This window comes from Myotis nattereri (assembly GCF_964212035.1).
Source record: "Myotis nattereri genome assembly, chromosome: X".
NCBI lineage: Eukaryota > Metazoa > Chordata > Mammalia > Chiroptera > Vespertilionidae > Myotis > Myotis nattereri.
The window spans coordinates 18,752,986-18,776,782 of NC_138078.1; the positions used below are offsets into that span (position 1 = coordinate 18,752,986).

Below are 23,797 nucleotides of genomic sequence, written 5' to 3' on the forward strand. Positions count from 1 at the left end.
CTCCCCAGCCTTCCTGCTGTAGTTTGACAATCTGTTTAATGCTGCTCTGCCTCTGAATCTATTTTTGTTCACCAGTTTATAATGGTCTTTATTATCCATAAATGAGTGAGATCATGTGGTATTTTTCTTTCACTGACTGGCTTATTTCACTTAACATAATGCTCTCCAGTTCCATCCATGCTGTTGCAAATGGTAAGAATTTCTTCTTTTTTACAGCAGCATAGTATTCCATTGTGTAGATGTACCACAGTTTTCTAATCCATTCATCTGTTGATGGGCACTTAGGTTTTTTCCAAATCTTAGCTATGGTAAATTGTGCTGCTATGAACATAGGGATGCATATATCCTTTCTGATTGGTGTTTCTGTTTTCTTGGGATATATTCCTAGCAGTGGGATCAGTGGGTCAAATGGGAGTTTCATTTTTAACTTTTTGAGGAAACTCCATACTGTCTTCCATAGTAGCTGCACCAGTATGCATTCCCACCAGCAGTGCACGAGTGTTCCTTTTCCTCTGCATCCTCTCCAGCACTTGTCGTTTTTTCGATTTGTTGATGATAGCCATTCTGACAGGTGTGAGATTTGATTTGCATCTCTCGGATGATTAGTGACTTTGAGCATGTTTTCATATGTCTCTTGGCTTTCTGAATGTCCTCTTTTGAAAAGTGTCTATTTAGGTCCTTTGACCATTTTTTGATTGGATTGTTTATCTTCCTTTTGTTAAGTTGTATGAGTTCCCTATAAATGTTGGAGATTAAACCCTTATCAGTGATAACATTGGCAAATATGTTCTCCCATGCAGTGGGCTTTCTTGTTGTTTTGTTGATGGTTTCTTTTGCTGTGCAGAAGATTTTTATTTTGATGTAGTCCCATTCATTTATTTTCTCATTAGTTTCCAATGCCCTAGGAGATGTATCAGTGAAGAAATTGCTTAGGCATAAGTCTGAGATTTTGTTGCCTTTGGCTTCCTCTAGTATTTTTATGGTTTCCCGTCTTATATTTAAGTCCTTTATCCATTTTGAGTTTATTTTTGTGTATGGTGTAAGTTGGTGGTCTAGTTTCATTTTTTTTGCATGTATCTGTCCAATTTTCCCAGCACCATTTATTAAAGAGACTGTCTTGACTCCATTGTATGTTCTTGTCTCCTTTGTCAAATATTAATTGAGCATATTGGTTTGGGTCGATTTCTGGGTTCTCTATTCTATTCCATTGATCTTTATGTTCTTGTGCCAGTACCAGGCAGTTTTGAGAACAGTGGCTTTGTAATACAGCTTGATACCTGGTATTGAGATCCCACCTACCTTGCTCTTCTTTCTCAGGATCACTGCAGCTATTCGGGGTCTTTTTTTATTCCAGGTGAATTTTTGGAGAATTGGTTCTAGGTCTGTGAAATATATCATTGGAATTTTAATGGGAAGTGCGTTGAACTTATAGATTGCTTTGGGTAATATGGACATTTTAATGATTCTACCAATCCATGAACATGGTATGTTCTTCCATCTGTTTATGTCTTCCTCTATCTCTTTTTTCAACGTCCTACAGCAGTGGTGGAGAACCTATGACACCTCTGACACGCGAACTCATTTTTTTGGTTGATTTTTCCTTGTTAAATGGCATTTAAATATATAAAATAAATATCAAAAATATAAATCTTTGTTTTACTATGGTTGCAAAGATCAAAAAATTTCTATATGTGACACGGCACCAGAGTTAAGTTAGATTTTTTCAAAATGCTGACACGCCCAGCTCAAAAGGTTTGCCATCACTGTCTTATAGTTTTCCGAGTAGAGGTCTTTTACCTCTTTAGTTAAGTTTATTCCTAGGTATCTTAATTTTTTTGGTGTGATGGTAAATGGATTGCTTTTTTAGGCTCTCTTTCTGTAAGTTCATTATAGAAATGCCATAGATTTCTTGACATTAATTTTGTATCCTGCTACATTGCTGAATTCATTTATTAAGATTAATAGTTTTTTTATGGAGTCTTTAGGGATTTTTATGTACAATATCATGTCGACTGCAAATAAGGTCAGTTTTACTTCTTCATTTCCAATTTGGATGCCTTTTATTTCTTCTTCTTGTCTAATCGCAATGGCTAATACTTCGAGTACTATGTCGAACAGGAGGGGTGCAAGTGGGAATCCCTGTCTTGTTCCTGTTCTTAGGGGAAATGGTTTTAGTTTTTGCCCATTGAGTATGATATTGGCTGTGGGTTTGTCATATATGGCTTTTATTATGTTGCGGTATGATCCTTCTATTCCCACTTTGCTGAGAGTTTTTATCAAAAATAGGTGCTGGATTTTGTCAAATGCTTTTTTTGCATCAATTGATATGACTATGTGGTTTTTTCTCTCAATTTGTTTATGTGATGTATTACGTTTATTGACTTGCAGATATTGTACCATCCTTGCATCCCTGGGATAAATCCTACTTGGTCATTGTGTATGATCTTTTGGATGTACTGCTGGATCCGATTTCCTAGGATTTTGTTGAGGATTTTGGCATCTATGTTCATGAGGGATATTGGCCTGTATTTCTCTTTCATTGTGTTGTCTTTATCTGGTTTTGGTTTAAGGGTGATGCTGGCTTCAAAGAATGAGCTTAGAAGTGTTCCTTCCTCTTGAATTTTTTTGAAAACTCTGAGGAGGATAGGTTTTAGTTCTTCCTTGAATGTTTGGTAAAACTCCCCTGTGAAGCCGTCTGGCCCTGGGCTTTTGTTTGCTGGAAGCTTTTTGATGACTGCTTCAATTTCTTCCATAGTTATTGGCCTATTGAGATTTTTAGATTCTTCCTGATTACGTTTTGGAAGGTTGTATTTTTCTAGGAATATGTCTATTTTCTCCAGGTTGTCTAGTTTGTTGGAATACAGTTGTTCATAGTATTTTTTTACAATCATTTGTGTTTGTGTGGGGTCTGTTGTTATTTCTCCTCTTTCATTTCTGATTTTGTTTATTTGGGTCCTCTCTCTTTGTTCTTGGTGAACCTGGCTAGAGGTTCATCAATCTTGTTTATCCTTTCAAAGAACCAGCTCTTGGCTTTGTTGATCTTTTGTATTGTTTTTTTGGTCTCCATGTCGTCTATCTCCACTCTGATCTTTATTATTTCCTTCCTTCTGCTTACACTTGTCTTTTCTAATTGCTCTCTTTCTAACTCTTTGAGTTGTAGGGTTAGGTAATTTATTATCATTGTTTCTTGTTTTTTTTCTGCAGTAGGCTTATAGAGCTATGAACTTCCCTCTCAAGACTGCTTTCGATGTGTCCCATAGGTTTTGGATTGTTGTGTTTTCATTGTTTTTTGTTGCCATGATGTTTTTTATTTCTTCTTTCATCTCTCTGGTAACCCAGTCATTATTTAATAGCATGCTATTTAGTCTCCATGTGTTTGATTTTTTTGGATTGTTTTTATTGTAGTTGATTTCCATTGTGATCTGAGAAGATGTGTGTGTGTGGGGGGGGGGGGGTAAAGGCAGAGGGTGGTGTGGGAACCCGGTGGAGGGGAGCTAAGAGGGGAAAAAAGAGGAACAACTGTAATAATCTAAACAATAAATATTTAATTAAGAAAAATAAAAAAGGAAAAATCAGGTGATGAAAAATGAAAAAAATAGTTTCTTAAGTAAAAGGTGAAAAAAAATAAGTGTAGTAGTGAAGGTCCTTCATTTCCTCTACTCTTCTGTTTGGCACACCTTAGTCCTGTCAGGTATTCAGGAAAGTGTTGAAGTTCCCTGCGATACACTGTTCCTCCGTGTTGTAAACCACAGTCCTGATTTTAAAGCAGGCCGTATTTGTTTACCAGACTGCCTTTATTTGTGTCTACAGAAGAGTCAGTTTGTGGTTCAGCCCCTGGGTGGCAGTGTTTCTGAATTGACCTCCGAGGCTATAAGTCCGCTCTAGCCAGTATTTAGTTTTTGTTTTCCCTATCGCACTTAATACTGGTTTGGGAGAGTCCACTGCCCCAGAGCCGGTTCCTTGATCATTACTCCCCGCTCTGAGTCCCAGGTTCCACAAAAACAACTTTCCCTGCAGTCTCTGTGAGTGACCCCAATTGGGCGATCCTATGTATTAGGTTTAATAATCAAACGCAACGATTTAAGGAGAAAAGAAAAAAAAAGAGCCTGCGTAGGTGCGCTAGCTCACAACACTCCACCAACCAGCTCTGTGCGCAAATCTCCCAAAGACTCTTCCGCACTTCCTCTCTCCCCTGGCAATAAGCAGCTGGCACACTGGCAAAATCCAAGGCTGCCTTTTTGCACCCAGTCCAGCTATGGGCTGAGTTTTAGAGTTCCCTTCTGCCAGCAGCCCTGTGAGACCCCTTCCACACTCACGGATCACGCTGGCCCCAACGGCCGCGGACTTTGTGGGGCACAGACTTCCCTGTGTGCATTCCTCTCTCCAACCTGAATTACAAACTGTACCTTTATCTAGGCGAAATTTGACCTTTCCGTGAGGAGGAACAGGGCTCCTCTGAGTCCATGTATTCATGCTGCTTGAGATCCTGTGTTCCCAGGTTCGTAGCTAGTCCCTGGGTGCTGTGGTTGCACGGTCCCTGGATGTATACACTTCCGATAACAGCCACTCAAGATTGCATGGTCGCTCTGGCTGAGCTGGCAGCTCTGAGAGATTTCAGCAGCAGTGGAGGCTGCCTGATTAGGGGAGCCTGATCCAGCAAACTCCAAGAGTCCCCTTTCTCCGGGAGTCCTCTGCCTTTCCAGGCTGCAAACAGTCTCCCAGCTGAATTTCCTCTGCCAATTCAGGCTGGATGTTACTTGTTTCAGCTGCTCACCCTATCTGCTCTGGGACAAGGCACGGGACAGTCCGTCTATACCGCTGCCATTTGTCTCCTCCGTTGTGATTATTTATTGCTCTCTCCCATATACTAATGAACCAATATTTACGTGAATTAAACTGGTAACATTACTTTCATTTTCCTGGACCTATGCCACCAGCTTGGTTTTCACCCAATATCATAATTTTACTTTTCAAATGAGTTATTTCACTCCATATTCTCTCTCTACCTCTCTCTACCCATCTATCTCTATATCTACTCATCCATCTGTCCATTAATATTGATCAAGTCAAAGGTTCCTCTTAAGAGGAATTTACTCTTCCAAACGGCAAATTGTCTAAGCAATCTGGTGCCTTACTCAATCTAAACTACGTGGGGATGGTTGCCTCCATCAGGGTGCAAACAGAGGAACAGAAACACCGGAGGTGATATGCGTGTAAGGGGATTGTAACAGGGACCTGATGGTATGTGATTGCAGGATCCGCATAAGCAGCCTTCATGAGGCTTCTGTCTTTGCTTCAGGTGCTGGAGCCTGAGGTCAGCATAGCATTCAGGGAGAAGAGAGGGATGAGAAGTGGGGAAGCAGAGAAAGACTGGAATCTGTAAGGAACAGATGGAACCTGAGAGGACAGTCTGGAAACATGCTGACCTTTTGCAGCCTCCAAACCTCCAACCATGGGGACTGGAGTGCTGGGCAGAAGGGGGGGACTCTTTTGTATGGAGCTGCTGAAGATGAAAGACCTCAGGGGGAGCTGCTGTAGCTGTGGGCCTGGCTCTTGCCTCAGATGAGTACCAGATGAGTACCAATGTGCCTCTGTCCCTTCTTTCTGAGCATAAATCAAAGAGGGATACTACTTGCCTTCCAAATCTCACCACAAGTGCTTCTTTTTGCACAAAGAATCTCAGAGCCAAGCAGGGAACTCTGAAGAAGGTTTCAGTTCAGAGTACAAACCCCCAAACCCCCTGTGACTGACGTGCTTCCAAAAAGCAGGTGAATAAAGAACTGGGTAGTAATCCACTCTTGCCACTGTTCTCACTGCCACCCAGTGCCACTGCAAATTCCAAGTGTTTTTTTTTTCTTTTTTTTTAAATTTGTGTATCCTGTTCCTAGTTTACACCCCCACTCAATTGTGCAGGATAGCCCCAAATTTGGGATCCTAGTTTATAACTGTTTTCCTTTTTAAAAAAATAAATATATATTTTTATTGATTTTAGAGAGGAAGGGAGAGGGAGAGATAGAAACATCAATGATGAGAGAGAATCATTGATTGGCTGCCTCCTGCACGCCCCCCACTGGGGATCGAGCCTGCAACATAGGCATGTGCCCTTGACCAGAATCGAACCTGGGACCCTTCAGTCCATAGGCCAACGCTCTTATCTACTGAGCCAAACCAGCCAGGGGAACTCTGTTTTCCTTATGTCCTGTTCTAAACCACAGTGTTAGTTTAGATTCATTGTATTTTTTTATAATTTTAATAAAAACTTTATTGTTGAAAGTATTACATATGTCCCCTTTTCTCCCCCATTGACCCCTTCTAGCCTGCCCCTATCCCCTGCCCCAGGCCTTACCACCATATTTTCAGTGTCCATGGGTTATGCATATATGCATACAAGTTCTTTTTTTTTATTGCTTAAATACAAAGGGTATTACTATGTGTCCATTTCCCCCTCCCACCCTAGACAGTCCCCTAGCCTCCCCTATCCCCCAGTGTCTAATGTCCATTGGTTATGCTTATATGCATGCATACAAGTCCTTTGGTTGATCTCTTACCCCCCTACCTCCTGTCCCCCAACCCTCCCCGGCCTTCCCGCTGCAGTTTGACAATCTGTTTGAGGCAGCTCTGCCTCTGTATCTATTATTGTTCAAAAGTTTATAATGGTGCATACAAGTTCTTTGATTGATCTCTTCCCACCCACATACCCTCCCCCACATTTAAGGTCCTTTGCTGACAAAACACTTGGGAGGAGTTACCCACGGGCCCCAGATACCCAAGAAGTTGTCCCTAACTTTAAATCTTAGTGAAGAGAAATTATGGGTCAATAATTTTCCATTTTAAAGTGTTATCTCATTATATAAATTTCTCCACCATCTCTCAAGGGGCCAGAGATAATAGGCATTTTAAGGAGCATTATTGAAGAAAAGCCTTTGTTAGGCCACAGGATGTTTTATCACATCCTTCTGTACCAACAATCATCTGAAAAGAAGGGTGTTATCCTTCACAGGGGTGCTGGGGCAAAGGAGGCCTCTGCATCTCTCACACAAAAAATGTTTATGAAACAAAAACATTATGACTGAACTGTAGTTGGACATCGTATGCCCCACATTTACATTAAAGAAGGCTTAGAACAAAACATTTTTAAAAGCAATTTAGCCTCTTGAAAAGAGTCAAAGAGAATTTTGAGCCAACCACAGATGTCTAATGAGAAATTTATTCCAAAGATATCACACAGTTATCTGTCAGTATAAACACAACTCTTTATTGAAACATGAATTCATTCTTAAAATTAGTTGCAAATACATATTTTCAAACATTAGGAATTCTTATATTATTGTCTGGTACCTTGAAGGAGATGGTTGTCCCAAGAGAACTTCTTGGACAGTAATCCCTTTGGAAGTTCTCAGCCATGAAAATGCATGAGAATTCAAAGTACAGAGTAAACAATATCTTCTCATTAAATTTCATCTCTACCAGCCCCTCTACTCAGCTTAATCAATAGTAACATGTGCGTTCATAAAATGGGAACAACCCAGAGTTATTAATTTTAGACAGACAACATATCTTGCTAGGAATTTATCTAACCACCTTTTCTTTCATTTTCTTTTTTTCTCTCTCACCCTTTGTCACTCTGTGTGGGTGGGAGTCTGCGTGTGTTTGCACAAGTGCATATGCCTCTATGTATGCAGTTTCTACTTACTTTTAAACAATAAACAAATTTCTAGAATTCTTAGCTCAACTGAGGACCTTAATATTACCTACTAAAGATGAAAAAAAACATGTAAGTTTTCGAAGTGTCAGAAATGAGAATATAGATTCCATGAGGCCATTAGAATTTCCTCCTGAGTTAGGAACCTTTAGAGGTCAAACATAAGAGAACAAAAGGAAAAGGGCATGAATAAACTGCTTACACTTTCACATAGGAATGAGAAGCAAAGACACCGAGTGAGGAAAAAGGAACGAGGAAAGAAACACGTCATAAAGGAAGAAAGGATACTACAGGCAAGAGATGAAAGGAGGTTTTCACGGTGGAACATAGAAGGCAAACGGCAAAAATAACAGTTAAAGTGAATTGCAAACTTGAAAGTCCTACTGAGGTGACGTCTAGCTGGAGCAGGAATCAGGCATTCAGGATGGCGGCTCCGCTGACAGTTTCAGTTTTCTTCCTCCTCGGATGCATCTGAGGAACGAGAAGACTCATCTGACTCTGCATCCGGGGCTCTCCCTTCAGGAGGTGCCCTGGGGCGACGCCCTGAACGGGGATGACTTCTGCGTGTGATGTGATGCATGAGGAACGAAAGCATGTTATTTTGAATCGGGTTGCTGTGGCCCGAGCCGTCTGCATCGCGATCCCGCTTGTTCTTCTTAACCAGGTCCTTCAAGCCAAGAAGCTTGGTGGCCGCTTTCGCTGTGGGTGCCCAGATCTTGGGATCGTGGTCTAGGCCACTGGTCGCCATCACAGGCAGGTAAGGATGGGGCTCAAGACAGTTGATGTTCCCTGCCCTGTCCCCCTCCAAGAACTGAACGACCTGACAGGACGACTTCTCCCAGAGGAAGATGTGCCCGCAATCACTGCCGCTCACCACAAACTCACTCCGGGGCCCATAGAAATTGACACCTTTGACCGTGGCATTATTTCTGTGGCCCTTGTATCGCTTCACGTACTGGGCCCCATCCGGGTGGGAGGAGTGGAAGAGGTAGATGTCTTCGTCGTTGTAGCTGACCAGGAGCTCTGTGCCGTCGTGGCTGTACACCAGGCAGGTGATGAATGACTGGGACTCACAGTGGACCAGATGATGAGGGCAGAACTTCTTGAGCACCCCGTTATTGTCAGCCTCATCGATTTTCCTCTGGTCATAAATTCTCACAAACTGGTCCCTCCCCCCGACAGCAAACTGGTAAATATTGGCAGGATTCACAGAGACTGCGTACAGGCCCACCCTGGACTCATTCTCTTTGGTGACCACCACTCTGGAAGCTGGGTGGTCCTGCCTGAGGTCAATGTCAAAGACAACCGCATCTTCCCCCGCCGTGAGGAACCTGACAGGGGAGTCTGGCACCAGGGCCACCTTGTGGCAGGCCCCCCTGTGCTGGGCCACACGCTTAGAAACCCTGCTCAGCGAGATGGCGGGCAGCTGTGCCACGCGCACCTGCCCGTCGCGGGCACACGTGGCCAGGGTGGAGTCGCCGCAGTTGGGCAGGAACTTGGCCTGAAAGACGTTATTTCTGTGGCCCGTGTTAAAGGCCATGACGGGGCGCCGGCGCGCCCAGTCCCAGATGATCGCGGTGAGGTCGTCACTGCCGCTGGCCAGCCAGGTGCCGCGCTGGTGGAAGTGCACGGTGTTGACGCAGCCGCTGTGGCCCTCCAGCCCGTACTGCAGGCGGAAGCGCTGCACAAAGGCGCGGGCCCCACAGGCCTCATACACGAAGCGGGCGCTGGAGCCCAGCTGGCGATCGCGCAGCGCAGTGAGCACCTGCCAGCGCGGCCGGGGCAGGGCCGAGGTCTCCGAGGACACCCAGTTCTCCAGGGCCTTGTCCCCCTGGGACGCGCGCTGGGCAGGCCAGGCCCCACCGCTCTGCGCGCTGTGCCGCCCCTGGGCCGCCTCCTCGCCCCCCTCCGCTTCCTCCGCTTCCTCCGCCGCTGCCCCTTCCTCTCTGGGCTCGCGGTCCGAGTAAGAGTACTCGCCTGTGGCTTCTGCTCTGGCTCCCTGGATCCCCGGGACCATGCTGTCACTTTCGGGGTCTGCGCTGGCCAGGAGGGGAGCGACGGCGTCCCCGCTGCCGCCTCCGTGGCTGCTCACTCTGCAGCCCCTCTGGGCCTGGGGCCTTCCACGCAGGCCCCTGGATGTTGGCACCGGGGACTCCCTCCCTGACTGGTCCCCGGAGCCCCCTGCGCCGCGCCCATAGGCAGACATGATGCTCACTGTGGCCCGGCTGTGCTGGGAAAGTTCTAGAAGCCTGGAGAAGGGAGCGGGCCAGCCAAGGGCCGCAGCAGGTCAGCACACACGAAGGGCGGCCTAACAGCTCGACGCCAGCTGGGGTCAGCCAAGGTGTGAAGAGCGACTTCCGGTTCATAGGTCGGCAGCTATGGGAGCTGATGAGGTTGAAAAGACCTCTGCCATCCCATCCAGGGTCTCGCGCGATTTCGGGGCTGCGCACAGAATTCCAGGCCGGAGCTGCTTCCCTGGAGCCACATGACAGCCTCTGTGCTTGCTGTTCCTTCCAAGGCGGAAGCTGCTTGCTCCTTGGAAACATTGTTTCCAGTAGACCAGCCACAACACATCTTCCCAAGGAAGAGCACGTACCCGCAGATGCTCAGTGCCCTGCTCCAAGGTAACGTGCTCTTGTGAAATGGATAAGCAAATGCCATGAGAGGTGGCCAAGGCCCGCGCAGCCAGGGAGCTCCTGAAATACAAACAGCCGCCTGTCTCCGGCAAATCGGACCCCTTCAAGGAAACCAGGAGAGCTCGACTGACTGCCTACGAAAGCCATAGGGTCACAGGTAAAACACACAAAGCCTACTGAATTGCATTTTGAGATTTAAAAACGAGTATTTTTCAGTATCAGTAGTTCCCAAATATTGCATTAGACATGACTTCTGCTAAAGAGATGTACTATTTATTTGAAATGCAGATTTCACTGTGTGTCCTCAATTTTTATTTGTTATGCCTGACAGCCTTTTTTAGTGAGAAGTGTAATTTGGTCCCTCAGTGTAATCAAGGCTGGAATCACGTGGTCAAGGGCAAGTAGACATTGAAATGAGTAGCTGCTTCACCAATTTGAACGAGAAGCACGTTTATTTCCTTTGTCCACCTGAGATTCTGTGTATGTGTTTGGAGTTCTTTCCATGGAAGATCCTCAGGGGACTCCAACATAATGTGATGAGGAAGAAACTCCTGGAGGTTGTCCAATTTAACATAATGTCATGAGAAAGAAACTCTTCTGTGATGTTAAAAACTATCAAAATACTTTCAGTCAATCCCCAAATAGGTAAGAGGCTTGGATGTGGGTGCTTTTAGGAAAAGAATGCTCTTTGGAGACAGTTCACTGTCAGTGCCGCCTTAACTCCAGAGCTTTTCCAAAGGAATTATCTAGGGTGAGGCCAGTCAGTTTTCAAAGGGCTACGGTAAACTGCTGACTAAGAATGCGGAAAACAGGTTTCCGACACAGTAATTGCAAGATCAATGTAAAGTTGATTAAACATAGAATTATAAAGTTTTCTAAAGGGAGAGACCAGGTCTAATAGTAACGGAAAGGCATGTGAAAGGAGATTCACAGTGATTTCTCAAGAGTAGTAGCACAGCAGTCTGAAAACCACCTGAAAGCCTAACAAGAGTAACACGGAGAAATAAATTAACGTATATTTCTGTAATGGAATCATGTACAAAAATCAGACTTAATCAATTAAAATTGAGTACAGCAATAGGAGTGGTTCACAGCACAGCGATGAGGAAACCACAAATGGCAGCGGAGTCATTGATAATTGCACTTTTATGCAGGTCTTTATAGTTTTCCTATGCAGATTTGAAATGGCAAGGAAATGATTGAATCAGCATTCAGGATAATTATTAGGAGAGGAGGATGTTAAAATCTGGAAGAGAGGAAACTTAGGGAAATCTTGGTAATACCTATAGCTCACCCTGGAAAGAGTTTCTGTTGTTCCCTTTGCTATCTATTGTCCGTCATATGCACTTATATACGCTTTTCTATGTATGGTACATGGCATAGTAGGGTGTTGTTTTCAGATAATGTTCATGAACAAAGGGTCTTGCTCTGCCGTGGACCACAACATACAAAAGATAACAACAATATCACAGGAAAGCCAGAGCATTAAAGCCTCACATGCCCTCGCAGACATCGTGCAGGTGAGGAATCGCTGTTAATTGACTTGGAAATGTGTGTAGTCCCATTTCAAGGAAGAGTTCCGCTGTTAGAGGTTGAATCAGCTTATTTTAATTTGATGCTATTGAATTAGTTTGAGTCTTTTTCTACCTGCTCATTAAGTACACTAACTATGAGGTGAATTTTCATTTAAGTTTGCATTTCATCAAGTTGATCCATTCGGTATATTTCCATTCCCGTTCATTCATTCATTCACCACAAATTTATTTAAAGCTTCTAAGTAAACGCCCTGCGCTGTTCTAGGTTCGGGTAGTAGTTGGTGAATAAGCGTGGTAATCCCTTCACCCATGGGGAAGTGGAAACAGACCAGTCGATATGGAGATCCTATGAGGCAGAGATGAGTGATATGGAGGGAAATAAAGCCGTGTATGTAGATATGGACTAGAGGATGTTATTTTAGACAGTGAATTCAAAGAATGTCTCGTTGATAGGATGACTTAAGCAGAGGGCTGAAAGAAAGGAGAGATGGTGCATGCAAATAGCTAGGATAAGAATGGTCCCTGGAAAGGGGCATTGAGGGTAGGTAAATGCTCTGAAGTAGTGGCACAATATGAGTGTCCATGGCACTTGAAGGAGGCCCCTACGACTGAAACAATGCAAGTAAGCATTACAGAGCCTGCCAGGCAAGGGGATTAGGAGAAGCAAAGGCCATCTCAACAGAGCCTTTTTGTCTGACCATCCTGAGGAATTTTATTTTTATTTCGTTCTATGTGTAGTGGAAATCCTTTAGAAGCTTGTGAACAGGGGAAAGGCATTATCAGACTTGCTTCTTGAAAAGAGACCCTGGCTGCTGTGTGGAGAATAGAATGGGGTAGAAAGAGAGAGCAGAAGTACTAAGCTATTGCTCTCACCCAGGTGAGAAATGACGGTGGGTTAAACTAGGATGAGGATGGAGCAGTTGGTGGAAATGGGTTATGCTTGGAATCTGTTCTGAAAGTGGATGTGATAACATTTTCTCATAAGTGGAGTGTGTGTGAGGTGTATTACTCAGGACACTGACCTGATATACACCTTTCACTTGGGCAATTTGAAGCAGTTCCTAAGTGGGATTTGTTCAAAGATGAGAGAAGGCTGTATAGAAATCACAAGGGGAAGGTCAGGACCTCCGGCCTATAATGACCAGGAAGACATTGTGCCGCTAGGCTTATAGGTGGGGAAGAAAGGGAGCAGTTACCAAAACCTGAGACAGAAAAGACAGTGTAGAGGGTCTGACCCGCTGGACATGAGCGATCATTAGCCATCAGTCGGTGAGCTCAGAGGGAGGGAGCTAGAGAGACACATTCCCCCCCAATTTAGTATCCTCTCTCTCCTCCCCTGCTGGTACTTCCCACTGAGTCATTTGAAGAAGGTAGAATTTTGTATTCTGTAACTCTGCTGAGTTTATTAGTTCTAACAGGTATGTGTGTGTGTGTGTGTGTGTGTGTGTGTGTGTGTGTGTGTGTGTGATCTTCACAGTTTTCCATATATAAGATAATGTCATCTGCAAACATTTACTTTTACTTCTCCCTTTCCAATTTGGAAGCCTTTTATTTATTTATTTTCATGCCTCATTTCTCTGACGAGAAGTTCCAGTACTGTGTTGAATAGAGATGTCAAGGACAGACACCCTTACCTTTTTCTGGATCTTAAAAACAAAAACAAAAAAAGAACATCTGAAAAGCTTTCAGTTTTTCATGGTGGAGTATGATGTTACCTGCAGCATTGTGATATGTGACCTTTATTATGTTGAGGCAAATTCTGTCTATACTTAGCTTGTTAAGAATTTTTATCATGAAAGGATATTGAATTTTACCAATTTTTGCACTTACTGTGATGATCATGTGATTTTTATTTTATTTTTTAAAAGTCTTTATCATTTAAAGTATTACATGTAGTATTACATATGCCCCCCCCATTGAGCTCTCCCTGACCACCCCCACCCCCCAGTACATTCCATCATCCCCTAGTGTCTGTGTCCATTAGTTAGGCTTATATGCATGTATACAAGTCCTTTGCTTGATCTCTCCCCCTTGCCCCCATCCTCCCCTATCTTCCCTCTGAAGGTTGATGGTCTGTTTGATGCTTCTCTGTCTCTGGATCTATTTCTGTTCATCAGTTTATTATATTCCACAAATGACTGAGATCATGTGATATTTATCTTTCTCTGACTGGCCTGTTTCACTTAGCATAATGCTTTCCATGTTCATCTATACTGTTGCAAATGGTAAGAGTTCTTTCTTTTTCACAGCAGTGTTGTATTCCATTTGGTAGATGTACCACACGTTTTTAATCCATTCATCTGCTGATGGGCACTTAAGCTGTTTCCAAATCTTAGCTATTGTAAATTGTGCTGCTATGAACATAATGGTGTATAGATCATGTGATTTTTATCTTTCATTCTGTTAAAATGGTGGACCACTTTGATTGATTTGCTTATGTTGAGCCATCCTTGCATCCCAGGGATAGAGACCACATGGTCATGGTGTATTGTCCTTTCAATGTGCTACTGATTCTCGTTTGCTGGGGGTTTTTTTTTGGTTGAGGATTTTTGCATCTGTGTTCATCAGGACTATTGGCCTATGGATTTCTTGTAGTGTTTTCGTCTGCTTTTGCATTCAGGGGACTAACAGTGAACTATGCAAAAGGAAATTAAGAAAACAATCCCATATACAATAGCACCAAAAACAATAAAATACTTAAGAATAAACTTTTTCAAGGAAGTAAAAAGACTTGTACAGTGGAAACTACCAAACAATAATGAAAGGCATTAAAGAAGACACAAATAAATGGAAAGACATCCAGTGTCCATGGGTTGGAAAACTTAATATTATTAAAGTGCCCTCACTACCCAAGGTGAACTACAGATACAATGCAATTCCTGTCAGAAGGGGAAATGCAGTCAAGATAATCCTTTTTCAGTCTGGATCACCACTGGATGTTATATGTTCGTGACAATGATTTAGTAGTGAGGGTAAAAACTGATAATGCAAGGGAGATACAAGTTTTAGGAAGAATGCCTTGAATAGGCAAGAAGGCATAGGATTCAACGCACAGGTAGAGGAATTGTAACAGGAAGGCAGACAAAATACTTAGCACAGAGGCAAGTAGGTTGTAGCTTTGCTGGTGGGAGAATGTATGTATTCTCTTCTAATTGCTTCCATTCTCCCAGTAAAAAAAGAAGGAAGGATATCAGCCATGAAAAAGGAAGATGAAAGCTATGCTGGATCTTCTTCTAGGAGAAGAAGATGCGTAATAGTCAACTCAGCGAATGGGAGAATGAGTCCAATAGGGGAGTGGAGAATTGTTGCCTGGAAGCAGAGAGGGTCCACTTGTAGTTGTGCAGCATAAAAGTGAAATGAGACAGCATGGTCATTTGTGTTTCTCTATTTCAGATACTTGAAGACAGGAGTGGAGTAGGCAAATTCAAAGATTAAATCAAAATCTAAATTTTTTTGCTAGTTGAGGATAATGGAGAGCTTGGGGGCAAGGGAACTTAGATCCTACATAATGAAATTTTTATAATAAGGAACCACGAGGCAGGCTGGTGTGACTCATTGGTTGAGAAAGCAGGAGGTCATGGTTTGATTCCTGGTCAGGCAGGGCACATGCCCAAGTTGTGGGCTCGATCCCCAGTGCAGGAGGGAGCTGATCAATAATGATTATCATTGATGTTTCTATCGCTCTCTTCCTCTCTCTAAAATTAATAAAAAACTTATCTTTAAAAAATGAGGAATCATGAATTTAACTATCAAAAAGGGAATTAAGGGAAATAAGGGACCATAAAGAGGGCAAATTTTAAAGGGTCATTGCATTGGAAGTCCCAGTGGAGGCTACTTTTGCTGTGATCGGCAGGTGTGTTCAACCAGAGAGGAAGTAGAGTTCGTTTTTGCTTTACTACCTCATGGCCTGTAAGTATATGTGACGCTTAGGAGGGCAGGATGACCCAGAACACTATAATCCGTACCAGCCTATTAAAGCAAAAGCAATTTGATTAAAAGAGTAAAGTAATTCACTCTAAGACATGGCTGACTGATAAGCTTAATTTTCCCAGAAGCTATTTCCTTAATCTAAGAGGAATTTCCTAGTCTAGGAGAGAGATTTTTTTTTAGAAGAAACCTTCCAGAGCCACTTGAATATCTCAGGACATTACTATAACCAGTTTTTTTAAAAGGACTGGAGTGGGAGCCATCTGCCTTCGTCTATTAGAATGGTTTTAAAACTAATACAGTGGTTTTGAAATGATTACGCTGATTGTTATTTTTCCCCATCCCCGAACTGCCTCTTTTTGGTAATTGTCTGCCTGTTCTCTACACTGAATGGGTCTTTGTTCTTTTTTGTTTTTCTGGATTTCACTTATCAATGAAATCATACAGTACCTGTCTTTCTCTGTACCTGCTCTAATTACTCTTACAGGCCAGCAGTACTACTGCCTGATTCTGAGAGTGGCATTCAAAGAGGGGTCCTACCTGATAGCCTTAGTGTGTTTGGGGATTCAAGAGAATCCTTTCTTAAATATTATCCTACCTCCCTCACGTAATGGGTTTGTCTCATTTTCAGCCTTCACAGAAAGAACACCTCAGACTTGTAAACCAGTCATTTTCATGACATCAATTGCATACTAAGATTAGAAGATTTTCTGTGGACATTTCATAAGGTGTTGGCAAAACTTACATTTAAATGTGCTTCCTGGATTTTAGAAACACCTATTCAAATTTCTAGGAAGCCCAGAAACTTCAGGAGGCCATTTGGAAACAAAAGAATAAAAAATTTTTTATATTCTAGAACTGTTTTCTTTTTGAGCAAATAATTGAAATAGCAAAATATGTTACTTGAATTATTTACTTAGTGTCCTGTGAAAAACAGTGACAGGAGAGACTATTTTGGGGTAGACATTGGGCTTAGATGGGCTTCCAGGAAAAATCTTTGAGAATAGTATCGTTAAAGGAGGAACAGCAGAGCAGCACAGAGCCAACTAAGAGGAATTGTCTTCTTGGCCCTTGGGTATGCATGCCCACATTCCTCTGCCTCACCCTCATTCGGCCTCAGTCTCATATGTGTGGGGTCTGAGAAGCCATTACAGATGAATACATGGTCTGTGACAGGAGGGAGGAAGCAGCAACTGTGTGACATATTCTGGAAAATGAAAAGTCTCAGTATGATTGGAGCCCAGAGTAAGTGTAAACAGCATTCTGAGACAAGGCCAGCCTGTAACTTATAATCTTTTATTGCAGAAGTCCTCAAACTTTTTGGTCTCAGGACTTCCTGGGCATTCTGAAAAACTATTGAGATAGTACTTATATTGATATTAGAGACCCAGTGCACAAAATTCGTGCACGGATAGGGTCCCTAACAGCTGCTGGCTGCCAGCCGGGGACTTCCTTCATTCGCGCCACCCTCTGGTGGTCAGCACACGTCAGAGCGAGCGATCAAACTCCCAGTTGATCTAACTCCCGAGGGGACACTTTGCATATTAGGCTTTTATGTATATAGATGATTTGCATCTTCTGATATTTGCCACCTTAGACATTAAAGCAGAAACAAATATTTAAATAGTTATTAATTTGTTTTGAAAAAGAATAATAAACCTCATTACATGTTCATAAATATTTTCTAAAAGCTATTTTCCCCAAAACAAATTGAATTTCACAGTGCTGCATATTTCTTTATTATCTGGTTTAATAGAAGACATCTGGATTCTCATGTCTGCTTCTTCAAGCAATCTTGCAATATCACCAGTTTTGCAGTATCTGGATTACTTGCCTGTACATTTGTGAGAGAATGAGGGTGAAAAAGGCACATAACATTTTAAGATTATCATTAACATAATATTGACCTTTCAGACCCTGAAAAGGGTCTCAGTGAACCCTGTCCCTCCCCATGGGTCCCCAAGCACACTTTAAGAACTGCTGATTTGTTATAAAGACATACAGAGAACAAATTGGGTTCTATCTAGTTGATGATACATAGATTTTTCAATAATTTAATAGTTGGATAGAGGCGAGGTTAGATGTTTGGAAACAAAATTCAAATAATTTCTCACAGTTTATCTGGAAGGACTGTTTTTACAGACATGTATATAATACCATTAGTACTTTTTTCATGTGTCTAGTTTCCTCTACTCAAAAATAAGTTACTTGGAAGTAGGTACTGCTTTTGATTCATCTTTATGGCTACAGATTTTTGTAGAGAGTACAGAGTAAGCACCAAGTAAAGACCTGTTGAAACAAGTGAAAGAACCAAGTAAATGGCTATCAGAATATTGCAGATAAATGATGGCCCAGTCTTGAACTTAATGGCAATAGTAATATAGATAAAGCAGATTCAGGAGATGTATGGAGTTCACTGTTGACTGACTAGAAATGCTGTTGACCTACTTCCTGGGTAAGGATTGTGAAAGAAAAGACATGCAACACTACTATTTCAACCTTTTGTGGCCCTGGTTCAGGAGGAATAGGAAGGATGGAATGGGTGGGGTTTGAAGGGATGATTTCTGGTTTCATTTTGCATATGATGAATTTCAGGTGCTTGTGGGATTTGAGCCTCTCCTAACACCTTAGGCTGTTTTCAAAATTACATAGGGTCTTATCTAATTAAGCCAAGATCTCAGTCATTTCAATATTTGTTTTCAATGTTTAATATTTTAGTATTTGTTTTTAATACATTTGATGTTTCGGTGTTTATTTTCAATGTCTTCATATTTTAAATGTTTAATCAGAATTATTGGATTTTTTTTTCTGTCCTAACTTTCCAATTCTATTAGTGGATCCCGATTTGTTGTCAACCAAGTGGGATTAATTTGGCTGTTGCACAGTGGCTTATTTTCAAATTCACTACTTTTACATTCTATCCATAATGTGGGGAGTTGAATTATTCCTACAATTCTGGGAAGAAATCTGCCAACCCCACTCTTAATATGGATGTGTGGTAGAAAGTAGGAAACACAGCATTTGACTTATTCATGGAAACTGACCAATATTCAGCCAGCATCCTCCTACATCAGAAGCCCCATCTAGGATTCATGACACATTTACAAGTATGACTATCAGTAAGAACGGATTTTCTTAGCTCACAATTCATTAAATAGACACCATGTAATTTAAACAGTGAAGCATTATGCGAAAAATGTGTTGTGAACAACCTAAAATGAGCTCAGAAGTGAACGAAGTCTGGCTTCATGTTTTCAAGAGAGTAGCCCCAACAAAAGAAGGAACACTTCAAGTACTAAAGGGATTCAGTTCTCATGTACTTTATTGTCACTCATCTTTCCATCTGGCCAGAGTAGTTATTTTATCCCATTCTTCCATATTGAGTGCCATTCTGTCTTTATATTTTGTTGCTGATCTACTCTGCAAGCCTAATTGTTGTCCTGTCCCAGGAGGATGTGAATAATTTTAAAGTTAGTAAGACTAGCATCTGCACAGATAGAAAATAGTAGTCATCTATAATAATAAAATCATAATATGCTAATTAGACTGGATGTCTTTCCAGTTGACCTTCAGGACGAAACCAGGGCTGGGAGGGAAGCCCAAGTCCCGGGTGCCAGAGGGAAGCTGGTGCCGGCAGCTGGGGGAAGGAAGGCCTACTCTTGCATGAATTTCATGCATCGGGCCTCTAGTTTCATTATAATTAGTCTATTTTTTTTAATTTATGACAAAAATGTATCAATATCTCCAAAGAATGAGTGACTACCACCCCTCTTAAAAGCTGAATACAGCCCCCAGCTGTAATTATTTTCATTGCTTTAAATTTAAAAAAACCTGTGTTTGTGAAAGTTTGAGCTCTTAGTATGTATCATTTATTCCTATTGGTTGTACAATTCAGTGAGTTACAGAAATTGTACCATTGAAGAAAAATGAAAATACAGTTTTGAAAACAGAATTGCTTTTCATTTTCATCAATTATGAATTTTGCATTTAATAAAGCACATAGTGAGCATAAAAACCTGAATATTCATGAATCTCACTAGAGATATTGATGTATTTAAGCGAATAAGAGAACATTATTTCTAGGGATATGTGAGATGGATAGTCATGATAATGTGTGAAATAAAGATATAAAACTGAAATACAAAAAAAGATTCTGCTATAATACAATGGAATTTTTACCATCCCCACCCCCTAGAATTAAGCACATTAGATTTAAAAGAAAACAAAAGTCTGTATTTTTTAAAACATCTATTATTGGAAGTAGTGCCACTATTTCTTTATCCTTTCATTTACATGCAGAAGGAAATTTATGCTTTGCCCCATTTTTGGAATAGTTCTTTTTTTTTTTTTTTTACTCTTAATGTGATACGTTAGACTCTGAAATATGGCATTTCACTATTGAGCTGAGTCACTGCTCATGCGTGAAACACCCCCTTGCTTTCTTGCCCACAATTTCCCCTCAATGTTCAGACATGGTTGGTAGTTTGGGCTTCTTGTCAATATGCAGTATGTGTATTTGGAAAGTGCCCAGGGCCTGTCTTTATTTTTTTTTTAATAATACTCCTACTTCCCCCAGGTCTTCACTACCCCATTGCCAGTGTCCATGGGCTATGCCTATAAGTACTGTATATAAGTTATTTAGCTTATCTCTTCTCATTCTCCCAACCCCACATTAAGTTACTGTATAAGTGCTGGCCATCCTTCTTGCTGGTGCTTTTACCACTGAATCTGGTAGTGATATGAATTTGGCATCCTTTTCTGTGCACTATTTTGGTACATACATTGACAACTACAGATCACATCAACTCTCTGTTTATATGGTGTTTTTTTTCTTCAGTCTTTCTCTCCCCTTCCCCATTCATTGCCCCCCACCCCCGCCAACCTACCCACTAAATTAGTGCCAACATTTAGATTTTCTGTGAGTTAAGTGATCCCTACTTCAGTTCCTAACTTTAACCATGTTTTCTAGTCCAGCTTTTACTGAAGAATGTTATTGCTTGGGGAGGGGGGTGATTAGGAGGGTGGGAAATGGTGGTTATAAATTGGTTTAAAAATTAATGAATCCACTTGATGAGAAAATGGGTGAATAGTAAGATTTGGTCTATCGGATTCAGTTTTATAAATTGCAAATGAGAGGGTTAAAATGCATGATTTTAAAGGCTAATTTTAGTCAACTACAAGTTGACTCTATGATGCAACATGGCTGATTTTCTTATATGACTTCTAAATAAACCCTAAAGCCAATTTCAAAGAATGAGACTGCAAATGTAGTAGGAGAAGCATCATGTTTGTTGGAATAAAATGCATGAATTTCCAGAGTGACTACTTTGAAAGATTGTACTCATTTGGAACAGAAAAGATTTAGTGAGTTTATTAAACATTAGTGATATTATATTCATTTTAGTTTCATCATTCACATCCCAAGGGGAAGTCATTCAAATAGCATGTGTTCATTACTGAGTAAGCTGTAAAGACAGTTATAACCAGAGTCAACATAGGGAGGGCTCCCAAAGGTGTGGGTAGTTGGGAAAACAAAGAGTTGGAAGAAAGAGACCAGCTAAACAACTGACAAGAGGAAGAGGAAGAGTCCTGGTAAAATTTAAAAAAAAGGCTTGGGATTAAGACTCCACAGCACTTGTTTCTTTTAGAATATGAACAGCTACATTTTCACCTGATGATTCATGTATAAGGAAAGTATTAAAAACCATTTGGCCTGGCTGGCATGGCTCAGTGGTTGAACCTATAAGCCAGGAAGTCAGAGTTATATTCTAGGTCAGGGAACATGCCTGGGTGGCGGGCTCGATCCCTAGTGTGGGGCATGCAGGAGGCAGCTGATCAATGATTCTCTCTCATCATTGATGTTTCTATCTCTCTCCCTCTCCTTCCTGTCTGAGATCAATAAAAATATTTTTTTTAAAGCCCAGCCATTTGAAGAAGAGATTGTCCAGTGTTTGTTAAAAATTCTTAAAGGTGTAGGGAGACAGTGCACTGTTAATCGGCAGAAATGTTTTAAGTACATAACTATAGAAAATGATTTTCCTGAGTGAAAATGTTTTCCTCTTTTAAACAGAATTGCAGTAGGCAGAATAATGACCATCCTCCCAAACCTGTGAATATGTTAACTTACGTGGTAAAAGGGAATCTGCTTATGTGATTAAATTAAAGAGCTTGAGATGGGGAGCTGATCTTTGACTATCTGGATGGGCCCAATCTATATATCTATATCTATATCTATATCTATATCTATATCTATATCTATATCTAATCTATCTATAAAGCCTAATATGCAAAGTGTCCCCTCATGAGTTGGACCCACTGGGAGTTGGATTGCTCGCTATGATGTGTGCTGACCACCAGGTGGTGGCACAGAATGAAGGAAGGCCCCGGCGGGCAGCCGTTAGGGACCCTACCTGTGCACAAATTTCATGCACTGAGCCTCTAGTGTAATAATAAGGATCCTTGTAAGACAGTGAGGCAGGAGGGTCAGAGCCAAAGGAGACATGATGATGGAAGCAGAGGTCAGAGTGATGCGGGGTCATGAGGCAGTATCCTGAAGCTGGAAAGGGAGTAGAAACCAATTCTCCCCTAGGGCCTCCAGAAGGAATGAAACCCTGCTTCCCTATTTTGGGCTTCTCACCTGCAGAACTGTAATATGATAAGTTTGTGTTGTTTTCAGCCACTAATTTGTGGTAATTTATTACAGCAGTAATATAAAACTAATATGGGGGTATTAATCTGAGCAAAGCACTCCATAGTATCTTTAAAATATTTCTAAGCCAAGATGAGGGAGTTAAGACTATGCAACAATGGTTGCAGTCAGATTCAAAACTGCCACAGTAGATATGATCAAAACATGGGGTTTAAACACATGGTATCCAGGGCTTGGGTTTGAATCCTAACCCTGCCCTTTTGTAGTTATATAATTAGGGGCAAGCTCTTTGACATTTCTGTGCTTCTGTGACCCTATATGGAAAGTGCAGTTAATTATCACAACTGTCTCAGGGAGAGTATTGTGGGATAAAAATAAATTCAAATGGATAGTTAATTACTATTACATAAATTAATATTTTTGAATTGCTTAGAATATTTCCTGGTACATAGTTGAACACTACATAAAGGTTAGCTGTCATTATTAGTAGTGCCAGCCAAAAGTAAATTCTGTGGTCACAGGTTCAAGGTTCTGAACTTGATTTTAAACATTTCAATATTTGTAGCAATGGCTTGAATAATGACAGTAAAGCCTGGGGACATAAAATTGAGAGCTACAGATAAAATCAGGCTAAAGCCAATGGAATGAATATATTCAGGCTCCACCAAAAAACCCAAAGGTTTATGTCCCAAATATTTGCCAGCATTATGATTTATTTACTTTAAATATATGACTAGCATGTTGTGATCTGTTCCACAGATTGAATTGTAAATACAGTTAAACAAACTTTAGGGTTTTTTGTTTTTGTTTTTAAGAAAAATAGCCCTAGCTGGTTTGGCTCAGTGGATAGAGCATTGGCCTGCGGACTGAAGGGTCCCGGGTTTGATTCCAGTCAAGGGCACAGGCCCGGGCTGCAGGCTTGATCCCCAGTAGGGGGTGTGCAGGAGGCAGCCGATCAATGATTCTCTCTCATCACTGGTGTGTTTCTCTCTCCATCTCCCTTCCTCTGTGAAATAAATAAAAAATTATATATTGACCAATGGACACAGACACTGGAGCGGTGGGGGCTTGCCCTGAGTGAGAATGTCTTGGCAGGGAGGGGGGTAGCAATTGGGAAAAAGGAGACATATGTAAAACTTTCGACAACAAAAAAAAATAAAGAAAAATGTATGTGATTTTCTATATCACAACACTAAATTAGCAGAACACCAATATCTTTCTTCATACTCTAACTATTGCTGGACCACTTCCTCGCCAAGGAATAGCTTTGCCCCTGCACGGTCCAGGAGCTTTTGCATATCAGGTGACCTCCCTATCCTTGACTTACCCAGGAAAATTGGAGTGAGAA

The 23,797-nt window shown here is 41.6% G+C and overlaps 1 protein-coding gene and 1 pseudogene across 2 annotated transcripts in view; one reads left to right on the plus strand and one right to left on the minus strand.

Annotated features, from left to right (window-relative positions):
- Positions 1–8,147: 8,147 nt before the first annotated feature.
- On the minus strand, positions 8,148–9,908 carry LOC308511523 (DDB1- and CUL4-associated factor 8-like; the record flags this gene model as incomplete). Its single annotated transcript, XM_081081549.1, has 1 exon — positions 8,148–9,908. One exon carries the CDS (start codon positions 9,906–9,908, stop codon positions 8,148–8,150), a length of 1,761 nt encoding a protein of 586 aa, XP_080937675.1.
- Positions 9,909–10,187: 279 nt separating this feature from the next.
- Positions 10,188–23,797, plus strand: part of LOC308511524 (importin subunit alpha-1-like) — a 53,338-nt pseudogene continuing 39,728 nt past the window's right edge. Inside the window, exon 1 of the transcript in view lies at positions 10,188–10,326. The product of the transcript in view is annotated as an importin subunit alpha-1-like (transcript). The remainder of the gene's footprint in view (positions 10,327–23,797) is intronic.